The 20,978-nt window shown below is 38.3% G+C and overlaps 1 protein-coding gene across 1 annotated transcript in view; it reads right to left on the minus strand.

The window, feature by feature from the left end:
* LOC130584729 (copine-4) overlaps positions 1-20,978 on the minus strand; it is a gene marked incomplete at its 5' end in the record, with an annotated part of 87,479 nt that overhangs the window by 40,209 nt on the left and 26,292 nt on the right. Inside the window, 3 exons of the mRNA XM_057384885.1 lie at positions 4,296-4,355; positions 4,929-5,015; positions 13,830-13,928. Of these exons, the coding sequence (XP_057240868.1) occupies positions 4,296-4,355; positions 4,929-5,015; positions 13,830-13,928 (246 nt within the window). The remainder of the gene's footprint in view (positions 1-4,295; positions 4,356-4,928; positions 5,016-13,829; positions 13,929-20,978) is intronic.

Below are 20,978 nucleotides of genomic sequence, written 5' to 3' on the forward strand. Positions count from 1 at the left end.
ATGACACAYGACATTTTCATGCTTCCTAAAAAAATTACAAAGCCCTTCTGAAACTTGCTTTTTGTTGCTAAAAAGTAAAAGGGAAACATCATACTAGGTCAACCCAACATGGCTTTCCTCCACTGGTTCTGATTTTTCACCTCCATCTTTTAGCTGAAGAAACTGGTTACTYTAGCAGGCTTGGAAATCCCTTCTTTGCCTTGATCATCTGTGAACCCCTGGCACCTCACCACAACCAGTCRGGAGAGAGATGAGTTTTTTGGCTTGCAATTGAAGCAATCTTTCACCTCTGCTTCCTACTCACTGTTTTTGCACCAAAGCACTGAGTTTGTTTTCCATCTAGATCTTTTCCCAAAAATGGTGTCTGGATTTAACTTGAATAAATCAATGGAAAACCTCTCATGCCTTTACTTGTGAGGACACATAACTGAGGAATGCTACACATATATAAAGGAGGAAGAAAGGAATACTAGTGGTTTATGAAACCTAAAGCAAATTCAAGGACTAGTTTGGTTTTGAGATAAATGTTTGTAAAAAATCTTATTCAAGGTACGCATATTTTCTTAAAAACAAGTATACTTTCTCTGATATGAATTCCACCACAATTTGAGTATAAAAATATCATTATATGATAGAGAAACAAAGGTTATTCTTGTAAAATTGTTTAAAGTAGGTGTTTTTACTGATGATCTCAAAACACTACAACACACTAAGACTCTTGTGACACATCAAACAGAACTGGACAAGTAGTCCTTTGTGGCTCTTGGCCATGGCTAACAGCTTTGGAAATGAAAACAAGAACGAAAACAAGAATGAAAACAAGAACAGGGCATAGGAATAAGGAGGGGGTTTCATAAGCTTGGAAAAAAGCCTGTGGCTAGTGTTTGAGAAAGCAAAAAACACTTCCTGGAACAAGCTTCCTTTTGGAAATGGTCCTTGCAGTAGAGGACTGCTGGTAAGTAAAAAAAAAAAATCCTGATTTCCTATGATGAAGAATTTATGAATATTTGTGCTTGAATGCAATGTGCTTGAATTTGATCCAAATCTGTTTGACTCCCACAGGAAGGACTTATAAGAAAGATGACCCCTGCAAATTGCCACGGTTCCGAAATAACAATGCAGAACTCTGCTCCTTCAGCGTTACTCAACAGTACCAAGGACTTGTGCAAATACATCAGATAAGGATTTGTAAAAATAAGTTAATATAYGGCAGAATTTATGTTAATATCATAACTAAGCTTATCTTCTGGGTAGCAAAGTAGGAATCTTTCTTACAGAACGTACATTTGATTTTTATCCATGTATCTTTAAATGTATCAGCTCCAATCTTTAAATGTATCAGTTCTAGTCATCTTCCCTCAGCTAAATAAGAGCATAACCGAGGAACAGCTACACTCAGCACTGGTTTCTTTTTTTTTTCAGCCTTGTAAAAGGGTGATTTTCACTACGCTTGAAACATCCTACAKAGCTGGGACCTCCTGCTAGATCTGTCAACAACAAATCAGGCTGCCCAATACCAYGACCTGCCTGAGAGAGCATCTGTCCAATATATCTTTCTATTACAGTTTCCTTTCATGCATGTTACACATCCTTTCTGCTGTATTTCCAGAAGTGATGAAAATGTCTTTTGACTACAGACCCATTTGCACTGCCAACTTCTGCAGCAGGGTACACTGTCTGATAAGAGATACAATGTTTGGCAATAAGTTGGGCATAAAAATAGAGGGCTGGAATCAGCACTATTGATCTCTGTAGATGAAAGCTTCTTAATAACTGGTTTTAAAGTGAAGGAAAAGTTTACTTTCGTTTTTCAGAGACATTCTTTCTACATAAAAGCCGTGTTTTCTACAACAGAGATAAAAAGTATCCCAAGAACACATAGCACGATGTTTACCAAGGCTTTCATTARTGCCTTAAATAAGCAGGTACATCATACTACAGCTTTTTGTTATCAAATGTGTGCTTAGCATCCCAGTTTCCCTCCCTCAGCAAGTGCCTTTTCAAATCACAATTGTATCATGCTGCCTSTACACAGCACGAGCTCACCCGAAATGTCATTAATACTGAGACAATGACAACAACAATACACACAAAAGGACAGTTTAAAATAATCCCAGATCCACTATGGTTTAGAAAAAAAGAAAATCTGGGAAAGTCCAAGGAATAGGGCTCCTCTGTGTCAGTGTCTGAATTATTCAGATTAGGACTATGTGAAAAAGAGATTATACAATGCATGCAGAAAGCAAGGGAGCGTGGAATATCTCCCCAGGAGGCTGCACCCTTTCATTTCAGTGACCGCTGGAGAATTAATTCCTGAAAACAACAACAACACATCTCACAACCAGTCTGWGCAGTCATACTGAGGACTGGTGGAAGAAAAGTGAAGAAAAATATGTGGAGAGCCAGTTTGTGATGATGGCTAGGTAGAGCCACTAGGCTATGCCTGCAGAGGGCTATCAGTACAGAGATGCCACAATGGCTAAMCCTGGGTCCGTGCAGCTTGGAAACTGATAGTGACGAGTTTGCACAATGACGTGGATTTACCATTGAGGGCAACAGTGATGCAGGGATCTCTGTGGTTCACAGTACATKACTCTTCCATTTCCTTTATGTCCTCACTGCCCATCCTTGAAAATGAGCTTACTTTCTATAACCAATTGTTTTGTTTCATTTCCGCAAAATGAAATATAGTAAAATATAGTAGAAGCAATACTATCAACTTTAGCCCATTTGCTTTAACCCACCACTTTTAAATTTGTGTTTCACAGCCTACTAAYAGAAACCTGTGACAAGTAAATGAAAGGCAAGCAAATGGCCATAACCCTTGCTTGCACTGTGTAAGAACTTGTTCTCCCACTGGAAAACATTTAGGAGGAATCAGAGTTTGAAAAGCAGAGCTCTAACTTAATATGTAAATCCCCAGACACTTTCTAATGGTGGCAGTGCCCCTGCTCTTGAGCTGGAGTTGTGGGAAATGCAGATTATCTGGTCTTTGAATGTGCCTAAGCACATGTCCTAATTAAAAAAAGCTTTCAAATAATACATGAAGACATTAATGTCTCTCTGATAATGACCTTGAACATTTGATAATTGAGTTCTTTCAGTCATATTTTTAGGGAGGAAATGTCAGAAAAGATAAACTAGAGGGGCTTCCAGGGATTGCCAAGTTTCAGATATGAAGGAGAAATGTGCACTGCAGACACATGGGGATGAAAGAAGAAGCAGCTGGGTATGGCAGTGAGGTAATTACACAGCATGCTTCATATGAGAGAAGACAACTGTAAAGATCTTTGTCCACTGCAGAAGGTATTTCCTTCAAAACCAGAATGGAATCCTCAGTTCTGGGTGTTATCCAGTGAGTTTGTGATATGCATGGGCAAAATCCATGTTTAACACCTCAAAAAGCTGATCTGTACACAAGAAGACAATCCACTACTGTCTACAGCTGCTGTTTGAACTTTCTGGTACAACAAAAAGAAAAGGTTTTTTTTTTTCTTTTTTTTTTTTTTTTTGTCAAATCTTTCTGGAAAATGAAGGCTTATATTGAAAAAGTATCCAATACATTTCCTGTAGCATCCAATGTCTGATATTTGCTATGTGGAAGCAGCAATAGGGCAGGATGCTACAGGAAAATAAAATATCTTCTGAAGAAGAATATTACCTTGGTGCATTAGATTTTAGCTCTTTAGCTGGCATGAAATAGAAGTCACATACACCAGATTGGAATTGGTCTCATTGTGGATTGGAGCCACAATCTGTGCTCCTATGCTATGGGAAATACTGATATATCATATTATATTAAGTATATTAATTTTTTGATACATGATACAAAAGAAGACTAAACCCACGCATCATTAAATGTTTCTAAAAATTATTAATTGAAAATAAGAAAATTTTATTTCTGTTTATGGAGAGCCATGAAAATCCTTTTACACCCTGTTCCTTGAACTGAATAGCTTCTGAGAACATGCTAAATTAGAACTGTGGAGGCATCTTATTGTTGGCAGCTATGGCTGGGATGTGAAACACCAGCATTTACCCCAGGCTGACAGAGAGCAGTCTCTGGCTGAATCCCTCACTCTGTGACTTTCTCTATGGCACCATTTCAGGGGAAACYACTTGCTTCAAAGGAGGACTCATTCTGGAAAGGAAAACTGGTCCTTAATACATTTTGCAGGAAGAACTTAATAATTTACCAAGGAATGGCATGTAAGAACCCTTTCTCTGAAAGTAATGAATTGGTATCTAAGGGAATTCCCTTTCTTCAAAACAAGTTAGAGAAGTAAGACACTTACTGTAAACTGTATTTGGCAGCCTCCCATGATATAATCTAAGAAAGAATGCATCTTGTGGATCTGCAGACAAGAAAGCAGGACACTCAACTTAGCTGTGTACTGATRAAACATAACAGAACTGCCCGAGAGAAAAATAAATTGGAAGGAGGAGAGTGACCAACTGAAAATAAGGTAAAGGAAGAAATTGTTAGATACAGTTTGAGGCAGAAACAAAACTGTAAACAGAAAAGAATTCTAAACCTACAGAAAGGAAAATTCACATAAAAAGTAGAACCAACTTCTTCACAGTGGGAAGTCAGTGGARATTCTGCTGTTGGTTTAGGAGGGACAAGAACAATTTTGTAGAAATAATGGAAGGATTAAAAGAAATACACACAAAGTTGGCAAGTCTTTAGGCATTAGAGTTTAGTATMATCTTTTACATTGTCCAACAGCAGGGATAGGGCAAGAGAAATGAAACAGAAGAGTTGAGGACAATCAATTTAYTTTTGAGATTCAAGTCCTTGTCTTTCCTTTTTAGGGGATAGTTTCCATTGCTGTTCTAGAGGCAGCTCTACTTTGGTCCAAGCACCATTAAAATATATCACTAAGAGCTTAGTAAAGAAACTGTCAAAGAGCAAAACATATATTTACCTTGCACTGATTAAGGATGACAATGCCTGAGTTCTTGTAATTCTTCTTCTTTGCTTTGTACTTGGGGTTAATGCATTCCCATTGTACCTGTGAAAAAAAACACAGTTGCTCTCTGCAGGAAAATTTTATGTACAGATTGAATTATTAACAAAAACTGCAGTGCCTGATTTCCACAGTTGACTAAATCATAGYAGATAAAGGTGCACAGAGAGGAAAAAATGAAAATTATTAAATATGCAGAGAATAGTTAATAGAAAAAAGCCCAGGGCAAACATCAGTCTTTGAACATGTACATGTGGACATGGCACTGAGGGAGATACCCAGGTTCTTTTGTTGTCATCTTCCAGTCTTGTAGTTTCAAGTGTTATGTAAGGAAGATTGAGGATCTTTTGAGATCATTTAGGAGGACAAAAAAAGAAGGCACTTAATACAAATGAAAATACTGGAGAGAACAACGTGGTGCATTGTATTAACTACAAAACTGTTGTCACAGTAACACTGAATTCTGTATAAAACTCATCATAGGAGAAATTCTGGTCAGCAATCATCTTGCTTTCTCCCTTAAGTCTGATAGGAAAATAAAAAGTAAAGAAAATCAGTAAAATGTTCACAAAGATGCAGTTAAGTAATTAYTGATCCATTTGAAAACTATCCTKTTAATTTTTTTTCCTAAYTTTATTTACAAATATAAATTTTACAGCAAAAYAGTCCCACCTTGTTACTGAAATACATTTTCTTGTTCTCATCATAACATCTCCCAGGTTMTTAATCACTTCCACTTCAAATGTTCTGCCTTCCTCTGTTTTCAGGCAGAGTGATAAAGCCAAGTTTTCAGCCCCTGACCTCTAATGTCTATAATATTATTCATGCCTTCTACTGCAGGAGTAAAATGTTCATTTGTACATGCAAGTATCTATTGGCATTTGTACATGCAGATTTTTATCCATAATATGCTGCCAATRTGGTTAGTAACATGATTATTTTCCTTCAGGAAACTTTTCAAGTGTGGGGACAAAACAGGTGATGCTGGGTAACATAAAGAAATAACTACAAAAGGAACCAGAATGATCTGTTATTAAAAATCCCTATTATGGCATTTGAAATGGAGTATTTCTTAAGTGTTATAGTGCTTTGCCTATAGTGAAAACCTGCCCAACTCACCTATAGTGAGGTACATATTTTAGCAAAATGTTTGAGCACAAAACCCTATTTTTACCTTATGCACAGCCTCAGAAATTTCATCAAGCTTCAAACCACTGCCTAACAGCAATTATCTGGATGTSTCTGAAGTATTCCAGACTAAGAGATTTTGTCAAACATCAAAAAAAGGGGAGGYAAAACATGTGGCTTTGGAGCAATATGAGACCATTTCTGCACAGGGGATGAGAAGTATTTTCATCACTGTGAAATGGAGATAGGTGACAGAGTGARGAATGGGAAAAGACAAAATAACTGTTCCAACTGCAGGAGGCACATCTGCTTGCTCTCCCMGCTAGCCTACAGCTCAGATATTTGTCTTGTGAAACAAATTTTCTGACTGAGAAGACAGGCAGATACAGGCCCCCATGTTCAGGGGAAATCCTCCATAAACATTTTTTCTCTACTCAAGGGAAGCAGTCAGGCCCAAGAAATAAAAGCCCTTCTCTCCAAGCGAAGAGAGTGGTCTGTGGCACAAAGCTGCAGTGCAATAAGATCATATTTGGGTCTGAGAACAAGGCAAACACACTGCCTACTCCCATCTTGATAAGTTGCTGTCAGGCAAAATGGTTTAACACACAGTTAAATATCTCCACACTTTACTGSAAGCATTCCTACAGAGGAATCATGCTGTCTATATGTTGTACAAAACCTGTAACATATCAAATAGAAAGAAAAAATAGGAGACAGGATTTGTGTCACCAAAATACATTGCAGAGGTCTAGTAGTTTTCCCCTGAACATCCATGGTGAACCTCCTTAATCCTAGCATCCTCCAATACGAATATTTTTCAATGTGCATATCTAAACAAGGCCTGACCTATACGAATCCATACACTATACATATAATTTCTCTCCTTAGGAAAAGGATTATTAAAGCCATTTAATAATTTTTGTTCATGGTATTTGTTTATGGAAGAAGTTGTCAATAAACAAGGACCAAAGTGGCATAAAACAGTACTTCAGGGGAGGAAAAAATCTCTCAGGTTCCCTTTGCTAACTGTAAAATGCAATTATGAATTTTCACCTACCTTGCATAGCATTTTGAGATGTATGGATAACAATTCTCTAAAGCTCATTAAAATATTCTATGTGCAAGTCACTAACATTATTGGCTTATGTGGATAATAAAGAAGAGGAAAGAGGAGATTAGAAAACTTAAAGAAAGTATGAAAACAGAAAGAAAGAAAATTTTGCACTTATTAAATCTGTTGATGATAGTATAAAGAAGGGATGGGAATAAGAGAGGAGAGAGAAGACATTTCCCAGCTCATAAGTTTAAAAAAGTCAGCAAGACTGATTTACATAAAACTCAACCTTAACTTACCCACCAAGACCCWGTTCTGACCTTGGCAATTCCCACAGTTCAAAGACGTAGCAAGCATCATTTGAAGGAAATTCCCTATACAGRTCTTACTCTATCTCCAGCTTTCATAATGAGAACAGAGTTCAGAATACAGCTCTAAGCAGGTAAGTAATAGTGAGAAACAATTCTCAAATATTTTGCTTKCACTGTGAGGCCAACCTCAATTTCCCGTCTGTTTCTACATTCCCAGTATTGATTTGGTATCTGACATTGTTTTTTATTGATCCATTTTTRCTCTTAAATTAACTTTTCAGTTGAGAGGAAACTAATGCAATAGTCTGCAATCTGACACTAATGGTAAACATTGGGAAGTTTGGATTCATCATTCTRAAAGTCACTTAGCATTTCCTCCAAATGCCTGACAGTTCTGAGCTGTGCAAGCTCTTTGCCTGTCAAACAGCTCAGAGAATCGGAAACAGAAAGCAACCTGGTTTTAAACTATCTCCTGTTTATTTAAGTAATGCTGCAAATGTTGGTAATAGACTCCCAAGGCTATGATGTGTTTGTGCTTCTTTTATACACTTAAATTTAAACCACTGTGTGGAGAATTTCTGAACAAACTYCATTCAGCTCTTCTTCAATGAGAGTCAGTGAACTAATGGTTACATTTGGAAGGTCCCAATCCTCTTGTGCCCGTAATGAAGAGACACAGTTCCCTCAGTGGAAGAAATTCCTCTTTGCAGTGAAGGACACTGTCTTTCCAAACATCCTTACCCCTTCTCCTGCAAAACCTTCAGAAGAGAGAAAAGCAAACTGCAGCCACTTATGCCACACACCAGCAAAAGCACGTGGAGATGACTAAATGAAGGCAACCATTGTAGAACCAAAATTTGGGCAGTATGTGGCTACCAAYAGCACAAGCTCTTCAGAGAAAGAGCTGAAGCTGTCAGAGTGTTTCACATACCCTAAGGCAAGACAAACACTCATGGAACAGCTCGTGCTAGCATGCACATGTTCTCCTACCTCCCTGGCACTTATTTGCTTTCACTTTTCTTCTTTCCTGTCCAGCTGCTGCAACAAAGTGTATCGTTTGTAAATGACAAATGAGGCACCACAGTCTAATGGATGGGGCAAAAAGCCCAATCAAGAGCAGGCAGCATTATATCCTGCACTGTCTCTTTCTGACGCCTTAAGGAAAACAAGTTGCTTTTAAGTGAACTGAGTCTCCTCCCGCATGAAAGGCTACTTTATTCCTGCCATCCCTGAGGCAAGAGGACAGGATAGGGTTTTTTTTCTCTTTCTGTCCCAGAAATACATCCACCAGGGGAGAAGAGCTGCTTTTAATCACTATCAGAGATTTCCCTGGAAACTTGCCCCTGGGGAATGAAGTGAAAATTAAAGCATTTCTTGTTTCCCTGGCSAAGGCCCCCAGCCTCCCTTGCTCTTCTGAGGCTGGACCACTGGTTGCCTCCTCACAGGGATTTGGCACATCCTGATGAGGCTGCACCCTCCACCCTCCTTCTGTCTGGGGCCAGCAGTTGCTGCTGACGTTGCAGAGTCTCCTGGGGGAACTTGGCTGTTCCTGATAAAACTGTGCATGGAATTGTCCATGGGTGTCAATAAACACCTTGGCCCATTATCACGAGCTTGAAGGTCTCACCATGCACAGCCATCTGAAGAGCTACCGGATGCAAAGGCTGTCCCTAATAACAAACTGAACTTGTGGGAATGTCAGTGGAGATGGGAAGTACAGCAGGGCTTCCTCTTCCTCTTTCCTTTTGTGTGTGTGCACATGCACATGCATCCATTTTTTATGTAACAGAGAACAGATTTTTCCCTTATGTAATTCCCATGCTGCATGGGGATCCAGGTGATTTCCCTGACTTTTTTCCTCTCAAATCCCTCTGGCTTTATTGCCTCAACTGAAAAAAAAAAACCAATAAAAAAAAGTGCATTTTTTTCTCATTAGTAGAGGATTTCTCCTTTCAGCCATGATAAGCTTTAATAGTATTTACATTTTTATAATCTCAAGCTTCTTCTAGTCCTGTTTAAATATGCTTAATAGATTAATTTTAGAACAACTTTAAAACTGCCACTGCACACACATATTAAAAACATATATTATATATATTCTTGGAAGAAATCCTCAGAGTATTTATTAGTATTTCACTTTAAATGATGTCATAAATAGGGATGGACTTACTCTTACTGAGGGTTTTTTTTTTTTGTGTCAAGATTATGGAGAAGGAGTAAATAATGAAGTTTGGAATGGTGCAAACTGTTAACAGAATATTTAGAAACCACAGAATTAGAGCTGGAAAAGACCTCTAGGATCATCAGGTTCAACTGATGATCAACCCAGAGTCACCAAGTGAATAACTAAACCATGGCTCATGCAATGACTTTGTTAGATGTGCATTTGAACATGAGGGGTCTCTGTGCCATTTTTTATTGGAGGTCACTATGAAAACAGGCTAGGTGTCAGAATATAACAGTCTGTGACCACAAGGTAATTTTTATGGAACAGAAACACACAAAGTTATTATCCTGAGGTTGTTCATGACAAGAAAGGCTTCTTAAAACAGAAGACTTCTGTACTACCAACCAAAGACCARCAAGATTTCCCAGAATTGAGTCCTCTCAGTCATGGAGAAAAACCTGACACTCTGAAAGAGTCATAGTTCAACATTTGTGAATCTCACCCAAGGCATACCACATTCAGAAAAGAAATTAATAAATKACTTATGCCATTTCTGATCAAAACAAGGTATCTCATTCAGGTAGGAAATTTTCTCTTCACACAGAACTGGTTCAGCCACTCAGAAGATGCCAGTGCTAGGTAAACAGCATTTATCTAAATGATGCTTGGTCTCAAACACACATTTCTGAGAAATCTCACAGCTGAGGAAACCAGCAAGCCAATTGTAAATTCATCCAAGGCTGACACTCAAAACTTGGGATAATCACTACATAGCCCAGGGATGGAAGCGGAACAGCCTTGGAAGCACCACCACCTGTAAGTAAGCAGGTGACACACACCCATTCTGTCCATCTCAAGTGGTTCTGTAGCAGTTGTTAGATTGGCTACAAGACAAAAATACCTTTGCTTTTAGAGGGCGAGGTTGAAGAATGGGTCAGAATACTCTGTGCTTTCTGAAGGATGAACTATGTACATACAATTAAAAGGCAACTTCAACATCCTTGTCAAGTCCTACAGAGATGAGATGAGCTGGTGAAATGGTGAGAAGCACCAGCAGTTCACAGGTGACACACAGTCTGTCCTGCTCCCCAGCACAAGCYGTGGTACTCCCACTCTTACTGCTTAATGCATTTATGGCAACTTGTGCTGCTGATTCCAGCCCATAGAGATGGTGCTGATGGACACCTGTGCCACTACAGCAGCCTCCTTWAAAACCACACAGATTTGTAGATGATGCTTAAGCAAAGTTCTTGGATTCCCTGTCAATGATGAATGTTCCTGCCAGTTCTCTCCGGGGAACTGGGGAAGTGAAAGTTTCCTGGGGAAGTGAAAACCCATGGCTGACAATCACTAGGGTGTTTTGATTATCTTTTGACAGAACTATAGCAATGAAMTGTAGCTGGCTGTAAAGTCTACTGCACAGAAGAAAATGCAACCAGAACAAGAAGCTTCACTACATCTCCTTAGCAACTAAATTGGGACATCAGACCTGAGCTCTGCTCTTTACTCTGGCTTCACAGCATCTGAGATGAAGTTCCAGGTTTTGGTCCTCATCTTTGACACTCAACACTCACTGTTGTGATGCTGTGTGAAAGAACATTAACACCAGGGGCTGAAGGACGTAGTTTTATTCCTCTGACTGAAAGAAGTGCTACACTGAAAACAGTATTTTCTGGCCAGAGGCTATGAAGGGTCTCTACTAGGAACAAAGAACTATGTTTAACCTACTCATCTCCCCACCCACATATAATTATATTTCTCTGATGTGGCCTTCTTTATCAGAAACAGCTAGCAACACATCTACTTGAAGACAAAACACCTTCCTTCTCCTCTATAATTTCCCCAAGGTTTATTATAACCTCTTTATTCAAAGTAAACACTCCACTGCACATCCTTTTTCTTTAGGGAGACTAAAACTAAAGAAAAGAACTGACAAATACTAATCATACTACTTAATGTTGCACAAAGGATGTTGACATAAACTGTGCACTAAGATGTTTTTATAGGGTCCACAGACAATGGCATGTATTGCCTTTAGCAGCAATAGCTCTTTCTGGAGAATACAGAAGAGTGAGATAGGCTGAGGGAGGGAAAGCATAGGACAGGGAGAGAGAGAAAGGGAAAGGGAAAGGGAAATTGCTTTCTGGCTGCAGCCAAGTGAAGTGGCTTCCCACACAATTGACCTCTCCTGCACAACATGTGATCAYAGCACTGCTTTCCATAAGTATGACATCTTCACCAGGACCTGCTCAAACTCCCACTGTTCATTCTTGTCTATCACGCTACCAGTGCTCACCAAACCCTGCGTTTGTCAGGGGAAAGAGCCATCTAGCATGGGCATCTTTATTTTTGGACCACTATTTATCAGCCACTTAAATGATTAATACTTGCTATCTTACCCACTCAATCTTGTTTTCCTCTGGAAYAGGCTACACAACAAGGACTACAAAAGAGGAGAAAGGAAGCATTCCCACATTGGTAATTGTGTCCCATGAGAAGTAGCTATAACAACAGYAGGGTTTTGCAGCTGCAAGCCCACAGAATAACTTCATAGAATGAGAGGAACAAGGAAGAAAAAAAGGCACAATGCCTAGGGTGTGTGGAGGAAGAATGCAGGTTAAAAGGTAAAAAAACAGCCTGCACAATGGCAAATGGCAGGCCCATAGCAAGAGTAAGAATCAGGCACTTAAAGYATAGGGCAACATTAAAACACTTCTGGACAGGGCTCTGATAATGCAGTGACAACTTAAAACAAGAATTGACAAATGTCTGTACTAACTTCATATGCCTCTGAAAGAGTAATTATGCTTTTTGCTACCTGAGGGTAAAAAAAATGTTCAGTGTTTCTCTGTCAAAATAAAGAATATGTAGTTTATCCTTCAGAGCCATTCCTGACACTCTGGACTGCAAGGATCTTGACTGGGCCAACAAGCTGTCTCCTGGGAAGGACCACGATGTGGTTTTAAGACATTTATATTGAAAGTACACATTCTTTRCCACTCTCACACAGTCCCTTCCTGGGCCACAGGTATTTGTATACAAATCTGGAGTGTTGTCACATCACTGGCCTTGTTAATGTTATTCATTCTGGGATCTGTTTACCTTTTTATTTCCACTCAGATTTAGTTTAAAAATAGTTTTGATCCTCTGACTTMATTTGAGAGAGCAAAACAGGGTTTCATTTACACTCAAGTTGTGTTTGGAAGTTATTTATAATGGACTAGTATCTGACTGATACATACTAGCARTATTTTACACACATGAGCAGGATTTGCCGAACTTTACTGGATTCTAAGAACTTCAATAGAAAACATCTAGAGGAGCCATAAATATTTCTTCACCTATGGCATAGACTGACTGTTTGCCATTTATCAAACACCTTCTGACTCTGTTAGATTTCTACTAACACATTATAAACAGAACCTTAATATAAAGCCCATATAAAGGCATTTTATTAGTTATTTGTGTTTGGGGTTGAGATCACAATAGAACAGTGAATACAAATCATCCATAGATTCAACATTTTTGACTCCCTCTCAGAGAATTTATCAAAATTACACCTGTAGAATTAAGTAATAATAGAAAATGACTATTTCTGGAATTAGACATGCTGGACCACTTATCATAATGAATAATTACTATCAACTGCAATTGGAAAAGATCAGGTTKACATAAAGAACTAAAATTATTGATAAGCTAACAATTTCATTTTCCCTTAAATAATGAAACACTTAGAAAACCAATTAGTTTCGTCATGATGGGTTAAAGCTGGCAGCAGTGAATGTAGCACATGGGAAATGGAGAAAGATGGAGAATGACCCAAGAGAGCCCTTTAGGCCAGGAGGGAAATGCTCTGAGTAGCCMGACTGCACATTTGCTTTGCAGCACAGCACCTCATAGAAACCACGAGTTCAGCTCAAAGGAAATAATTCTTAGTGGAAAGAAATAGGAACTAGAAAAAAGGCCCGAAGTATTTCAGGCAGGAAAGTACAGGAACAATTKCTTTTTTGCATTTTCAGATTATTGYGTCCAGTTAACAGTAAAAGCTATGGGAAAGATCAACACAACAACTAAACAATTTAATACAACAATAACTAAATTCTGAGAGATGATGAGGCAATATCAGCTGCTTTATGACARGAATGTCTGAGAAACACTGCTCTACAGATATGGAGATTGCTTGGGTGGTTTCCATTTACCTGTCTTCCCTCCATAGCTCCTCGCATTTCCTTGAAAGTCGAGCTAAATTCTCCAATGAAGTCATGCTTTCCATTGGAATCCCAGTCCCAAACTATGCACTGGGGAGACAAAAGRGAATAGAACAAATGAGCACATTTTTTTTCAGACAGAAAAAGAGGTTTTATTGAAAAAAAACTACAGAAGAAATTATTATGTACACTGGGTGGACTGTTTTATCTAAAAGGAAATCACAAGACATATTAAAGCCATATTCTTGTTCCAATCAAAATAAAATGGCAAGTGGAATTTCAACACAGCTTGCTGCTGATAGTTCTGTTTTATGGAGTTCACCCAATGAAAACAAGCTCATGTATTCCAGAGAGGAAGGATTTCTTGTCTATATCTTTTTGCTAGGTGTGAAAATACAGGATTATGTGTATTTGCATATTCATGGTCAAATGGTGTCCTCACTCACCTCACTGACGTGCTTTACAAAAATAAATTAATATTCAAAATCCTGGTTGCCTTGGGCAAACATTAATGTTCTCATTTTTACAGTCAGTGAAGGTGAGACAATAGTTACAAATAACRTTTTTTGAAACGGCTTTGAAATTACACACGTCGGTGTTTGGTGCCCATATCTCGGCTGTTCCCCAGTGTTGCTCAACAGYGACTGTTCAAACCTAACTGGTAGTTTTTCCTAAATTCATGCATAAAGATGAATATCTCAATGAGTTTGTGCTTTGAGAATTTTACTTTACAGATTTTGCTAAATACAATCCAGCAAGCCAAGACCAAAGCACATAGCAACAATTACATGCTTTGCTAAATTATAATTTTAAAACTGCTCCAAAGACAACAAAGGGGCTCACAATTTTAATGAACAAAATCCCGAATTCAGCCTTATGTTCTTTCTAGATAAAGGTGACATATATTGACTGAATCAAGAGGCCTTTACTGCAAAGGTCCTGCTAAAAAGTTTGGTTTAGGTTTTTTTTAAAGCAGAAATGTGTCCAAGCCATCTCCACTGTCACATGAGGAGTACAATGGTATCTCACTATCAGATGGTTTTGTGGGTAACAAGTGGGTTTTATCAGGCTTCTTTGCCTCAATGAGGCTCAGTACTTTTGACCCAGCACTGGYGGTCAGACAACAGAAGAGAAAGAGTAAGTTTTGCTCCTCAAAGACTCCTCAAGCCATTTGAAGCTCACATAGTCTGAAGGGTCACTGAGTTCACTCAAGGAAATGGAAGTCACTGGATGTCAACTGKATTTTGGGTTTTACATATTTCCAAAAAAGCACTTTATTAAAACAGACTGCCCTGTCCAACAGCTATGCTTTCTAACCAGCCAAAATAWTCCAGTCAAAGCTGGTAGGTGAGCACTGTGGAAAATCCCTTTTGAGGGTGGGGGAAAGACTCTAGAAAACTTGAGATTTGAACCATCCTATCACCTGCAACTTTACTTGCCTTTTATTTTAATGCAGGAAARATCTCCAGTTCAAAATGTGAAAATAATTTTGCTCTAAGACTTGGAGAAACTTTTTAGAAGCTTTGACACTAAGGGGGTAGGTAGAGGGAAAAGAGGGGCTGTTCCTGTGTGTGTTTGTTGATAGGCTAAATTTTATACAAGAGTAATCAAATGAGAGTGGGTTTCTGATTTTGACAGTGGTAATGCTGCCTAGAAAAAAAATAGACACAGTATTTTCAAGACTAGCAGYCCTCAAGTATTCTTCAAGATGAAATCTTCCCTAATTATTACTCTCTGTTTATTATCAACAGCAATTTTTAGATGAGCTGGTAACAACAAAAAGAAATCCAAGTAAAACTAATTCATTTTATAAAAAAAATCTGAAACCATTTTTGTKTCCTAGAGCTTGAAACAGTTTCATTTTATTTTTTCTGTGAAATTTCTTGCTAATATAATTGGTCATTTTTAATTGAAATTACTTTATAAATATTCAATGAAAAAATGGATTTCAAAGATGAAGCATGACTTAAAATTATTTTTTTTCTGTAACGGTTGAAAAAATGATTTGGGATGCCACAAGTCATACTAAATAAAAAGATGTGTCAAAGTGTCTTAGAAAAATGGTTATAAATGTGCAAAAAGTGTAGTTTAGTAATGCTGGAATTTTTAAAATTTATGTTTTTGAAAAAATAACTACTTCACAAAGAAAAAGAAAAAGAAGAACCCTTATTATGAAATTATCSAACCAGATTTACTTTTCAGGTTCAGTCTGTAAACTCAATTGGAGCATAAATACAAGAACAGACCCAAGGCTGTCAGAGAGCTCCAGAAAAAGGTACTTTGAAAAATTTCTATTAGAGGGCTGACTCTTACAAAGACAAAAAAGCTCTGAGTGCTTATTTGTGGTTAGAACTTTGAGTGAAGACAAGCAAAGTTAAATTACATATAAAATRTCCACTCAACAGGGATCCAACTGCTTTTTCTTTCAAGCTAGAGGCTTTCTAACTTTAGTTTTCAGAAAGCCAGATGGTACTTTTATCTTCATATTGGCTTCATGGAAAAGGCAAACAATTARAGTATTATCTCAGTGCCATTTGTTCAATTACAGCTAAGGGAGAAAGGGGATTCCTGCAAGTACATCCATTATGACTTTTTTTTTCCCCAGAGTTTCACATCTGGCCATAGGAATTAATTGTTACTGCCCGAAAAACATGTTGTACACARTAATGATTCTGCATTTCAAATGTATGTGAAAAGCATTCCTGAAACATATAAATACTGTGGTCCAGACWTCTTTAGAAAAACCCACTCAGACACATAAAATAAGCAGGAAAGGATTTTTGCAAATAATCCATAATCCATAATCAGGTAAAGACCAGARGTGATAACCAAAGCATTATTTCCCTTATTTCCCTATGGAATACTTTAAAGGGTTTTTTGGTCTCTCTTTTCTTTTTTTTCTTTTCTTTTTTTTTCTTAAAGAAGGCCTTATGGGCACTTCAAATCAAATCCTCCATAACATGAGTCATCCTTTATCTTTAGGCAAACCTTAATGTGTTTTTGGGTCTGTACTCTTAAAGGTTGCTTAAGTAGATGATTAACAGTATACCTATACTCTACTAAAAGTCTCATTAATTTAAGGAGGCTTTCCACACACTTAATTTTGAGTGCTGGTAAATCAGTGTTCAGATAACTGGTGAAAGAGTTCAGTCTCCTACCTACTGCTYACAAGCTCAAATACAGGGAATAAAAACCTCTGCTAATGGCGCAGGGTGATGGAATACCACTGACTGGAATGATGGAGAACTTCTTTCACCCCTTCATGATCCTATCCTCCTCCCCAAAACACCTGCTGACTGCAGGGAGAGGAAAAACTCTGCCATCCTGAATAGAGGTAACCAGTAGACTCAGTTAAGATCAGAGGATCACTTGKGGTGACCCACATCTTCATTCCCTCAGCTTTTGTTGTAAATAGCACAAAATGAAAGATTTMTTTCAAGGCTGAAATGGAACCTTTCACTGGAGCAAGGTCCATTTTAAAAAGAAAATGATATCTCAGGTGGATGTYGATGGATATTTCCCCTGATTTAATTTCAATTTTTTCACCAAGATTAGATTTTGCMAATATTCTCACAACAAAGGGCATTCAAGAAAGATTGCACTGGCAGTGGAGCTACAACAGACAAGCTTCTCTGGCTGATTTTCCTAATGCATCCCAGAGAATGACAGCTAGATTAATCTTGCTACCTCTGCATGAGCAAGAACTCACTTGTGTGGTATCTGATTTTGTTGAGAATTTTTCCAAGTCTCAATACGACAGCAAACAAAATTCTGATACAATTGTAATAAAATAATTCTTCCCATAGTCATCATTCTCTCTACCTTTAACTACAAGAACTAAGTAAGAGAAAAGACTGGCTATATGTGTTTGTGTGGGGGTGTCTGCAGATACTGGGATTATTTTCCCTATGCACCTTCTGAGAAATTCTTGAAGTGGTTTGTCCCCATTAGGTTTTCATGATGAGAGAACTATTATATACAGCACCTCTGGGCACAGGTAATGGAGAAACTTGGAACCTAASCTTTGCAATTTATGAACCAGCCCAAAACATGCTCGGAAGGTTAGTTTTCTAAAAGACTGGCTAAAAGTGAGTGTCATGATTAAATCCTATCAGGAGGCAGMTGACAGCCAGACTGAGGAAATGTACTTCTGGAAAATAATCCATTTAAGTTGCCCTCAGCTAGCCAGRCACTGCAGATTATAGCATGCACAAAGCCAGTAAAACCAGAAAATTCCCAGTCTTGACAGCCTGAGTTTCTCCAGCTCTCTGTATGTTCTAAGTCCAATTATGAGATGGTTTGTGCTGGTACTACCTTGCCACTTAACTGGAGAAGCAGAGTGGTGGAGAGCTCTCCTGACAGCCTAAGAGCTTACTTAACTTAAAAACACTTGAATAACTTAAGACCAAAAGATGTGTGGGAGAGAAAATGGAATCTTTGGCCCATCTGCAGCTGCTCCATGCCAGCAGAAGTGCCAGACAGAAAGGCAGCAGCCTCCAGCACCCAGAGTCAAGTCCCTTGAGCAGCAGGCTCCCTGCCCTGATCWGGCTCTGATCCAGGTGAGATCATAGTTCATATGTTACATCAGAAAGAAGATTTTCCCTGTATTTTCACTTCAGTAAGTGTCCCCAGACACTCAATAAGGAATTGAAGAGGAACCGAACTCTCTCAAGGAAGAGAACTCTCTTTGTCCATTAATTGCCTGTAGTCCCTAGCTACGTGTTAGTGTAACAGTATGAACAARAGTGSTAAAATTCTGAACAGAAACTGTCTGGGATGGTTTTTCTTTTTTCCTTGCATTTTTTTGAAACAAGGTATGTTGTGGCTAGGCAAGAAGGAGAATGCTCATTGTTGAATTTGAATGGAATAAATTACAGCCCTGACAGTCATAAAATTCTTAGCAATTAACTTTAAACCAAAACAATACCACAATAATTTTTATAGGCAGAGTTTATACAACACTATATCTCAAAGAAGGGAGGTCTTAAGGCAACATCAGTGATCTGCTCTATTCCTTGTAGCCCTCTGAACTGCGGGTGGTATAAGATGGTAAATGGCTACAAACAAATCCTTCTTTGGTTCATCCTCTAGGATCAGTGAAAAAAAAGAAAACCTAAAACAACAACAAAAGGAGCCCCATCAAACGTGGAAAAACCCAACAGAGAAGGTGACCAAAAAAATCTCAGAAAAATATTTACTTAATTATCAAAGTAATCTTTCTGGAACACTCTGTCTCTCATCAAGGTTATTACTACTTGACAATGAAGCAAATATCCTACTGTACCTCCCTAAATTAGACATAACCCACTTGGAACACTTCAAAGAACATCTTTTTTTAGGAGGACCTTTATCCAATACCTACCCATTCTCCCCACTTGGGTATCTGAAAAACCATGCACAGCCTTCAGAATAAAAGTGAAACACTTCAAGTTATTCTGTTTCTATRGTCATGATGTTCTAAAGCCAAATTCTACATTATAAACATCACAGTATGCAAATTTGGTTTTTTTTTGATGTATATGAAATTCTCCACTCTTTTTTCCATCCAGGCTGATCATCACAGTTTTATCTTTTCAGTAGTTATGCTTCCCAGAAAGTGAAAATCAACTTTTAAAGTCTCATTTCCAATTTCTTCTGAAGTTGGSCTCCAGTGAGAATTGAGCAAAGCAGCTGAAATGAACCAATGATTTTTGCAAGCCTCTCACTGGTTGAAGTAAAGCCTTCTTCAGAGCACTGCTGATAAAATATTATAACATGTTTTTCTTGGAGAGATTAGCTCAATTGTTCAAACTAAAGTACTCAAAACCCCTTGATCTAATGGAGGAGAAGAGTTCATACCCTACGCTGTTAGGCTTCGTGCAGCTTCTGTGAAGCCGAAGTAGAAGCAACTTTCAAAATTTTCTTCTTGACTATAGGACAACATTTTTTTTGAAAACTACATCTTCTATTCTGTGGAACTGGAATGGACTGGCACCAGTCCAGTCCACCAGCACAGGTGAATTTACTACTTAAACATCAGGTGAAATACTGGCTCCATTGCAGGCAATGAGACTTCTCATATGAACTTCAACAAGTGCAGGATTTCATAACAACTTTGTGCCTCCTCTATGTAGATGGTGGTAATTGATATGGTGAAAGTCGATAGGGTTGGRCTGGACTCAGACCTTTGGCCCATTTAAGGACACTTGAGACAYAAATTTATTGAATGCTTCCTCTTGGTTAATGGCAGGAGATTCTGCATTCCCTTTGACATGTTGCAGCAATTACAGCTGCTAAGACCAACTCAAAATRGAAAGAAAATAATCCGCCTGTGGACATAAACACACGGGAAATTTGATTTTAAAATTTGTTGCCTGRAGGAAAGAGTGAAGGGAAGGAGAATTCTTATTTTCTGACAAAAAGGGGCAGGTCCTCTGATTCAAGATCAAAGTGAGTAAGTTTTATTGACAGCTGTGATATGACACCAGCCTGAGACTGCTTCTGTTCTTGACAAGTGAAAAGAGACTGTTTACAGAACCACTTTCACCATCTAGTCTCTCTACAGCAGCACTGGAGATTTAAGTACAGCAGCAGTGGCTGAGCAATGACGGGAATCCTCACAGYTGGATATTGCCCTTACTTGACAGCTCACAGCACGTAAGAATCATCATCAGGGTCATTTCAAAACCAATTACTTAAAACCAGAGCTTGCTGATTACCCTTATTTGTATTACAAGGGTGCCTAGGAGCCTCAAACACAGATCTTTCAGTGGTGACAAATGAAGCCCACAGACACTTCTCTGAAACAGAGAAATATGGTATAATAAGTTACATCATGTGAGGGAYAGCTTACAACTGGATTTTCAGTGACTCTCTAGGTTTTTCATGATGAAAACATAAATAAACTTCTACTTAACAATCACAGCTAGGTTTATGCAACAACATCCTCAGTATATATACAAACAACCACGCATGGTTCAACATGGATGTAAATGCATGCACACTCATATTTCTGCAGCTCAGACAWAACATTGAGTTCTGTCTAGTTGTATTACACTTTCTTTATATTAAGATCCAATAACTCCACATTAGTAACAATATTTTGTGTGTCTATTTCCCATCCAAAACACCTCTAGCAACTTAATATACAACACAGAAAYT

The sequence above is a fragment of the Malurus melanocephalus genome, unplaced genomic scaffold (assembly GCF_030028575.1).
Source record: "Malurus melanocephalus ecotype Western Australia unplaced genomic scaffold, MMel_1.1 scaffold_755, whole genome shotgun sequence".
Taxonomy (NCBI): domain Eukaryota; kingdom Metazoa; phylum Chordata; class Aves; order Passeriformes; family Maluridae; genus Malurus; species Malurus melanocephalus.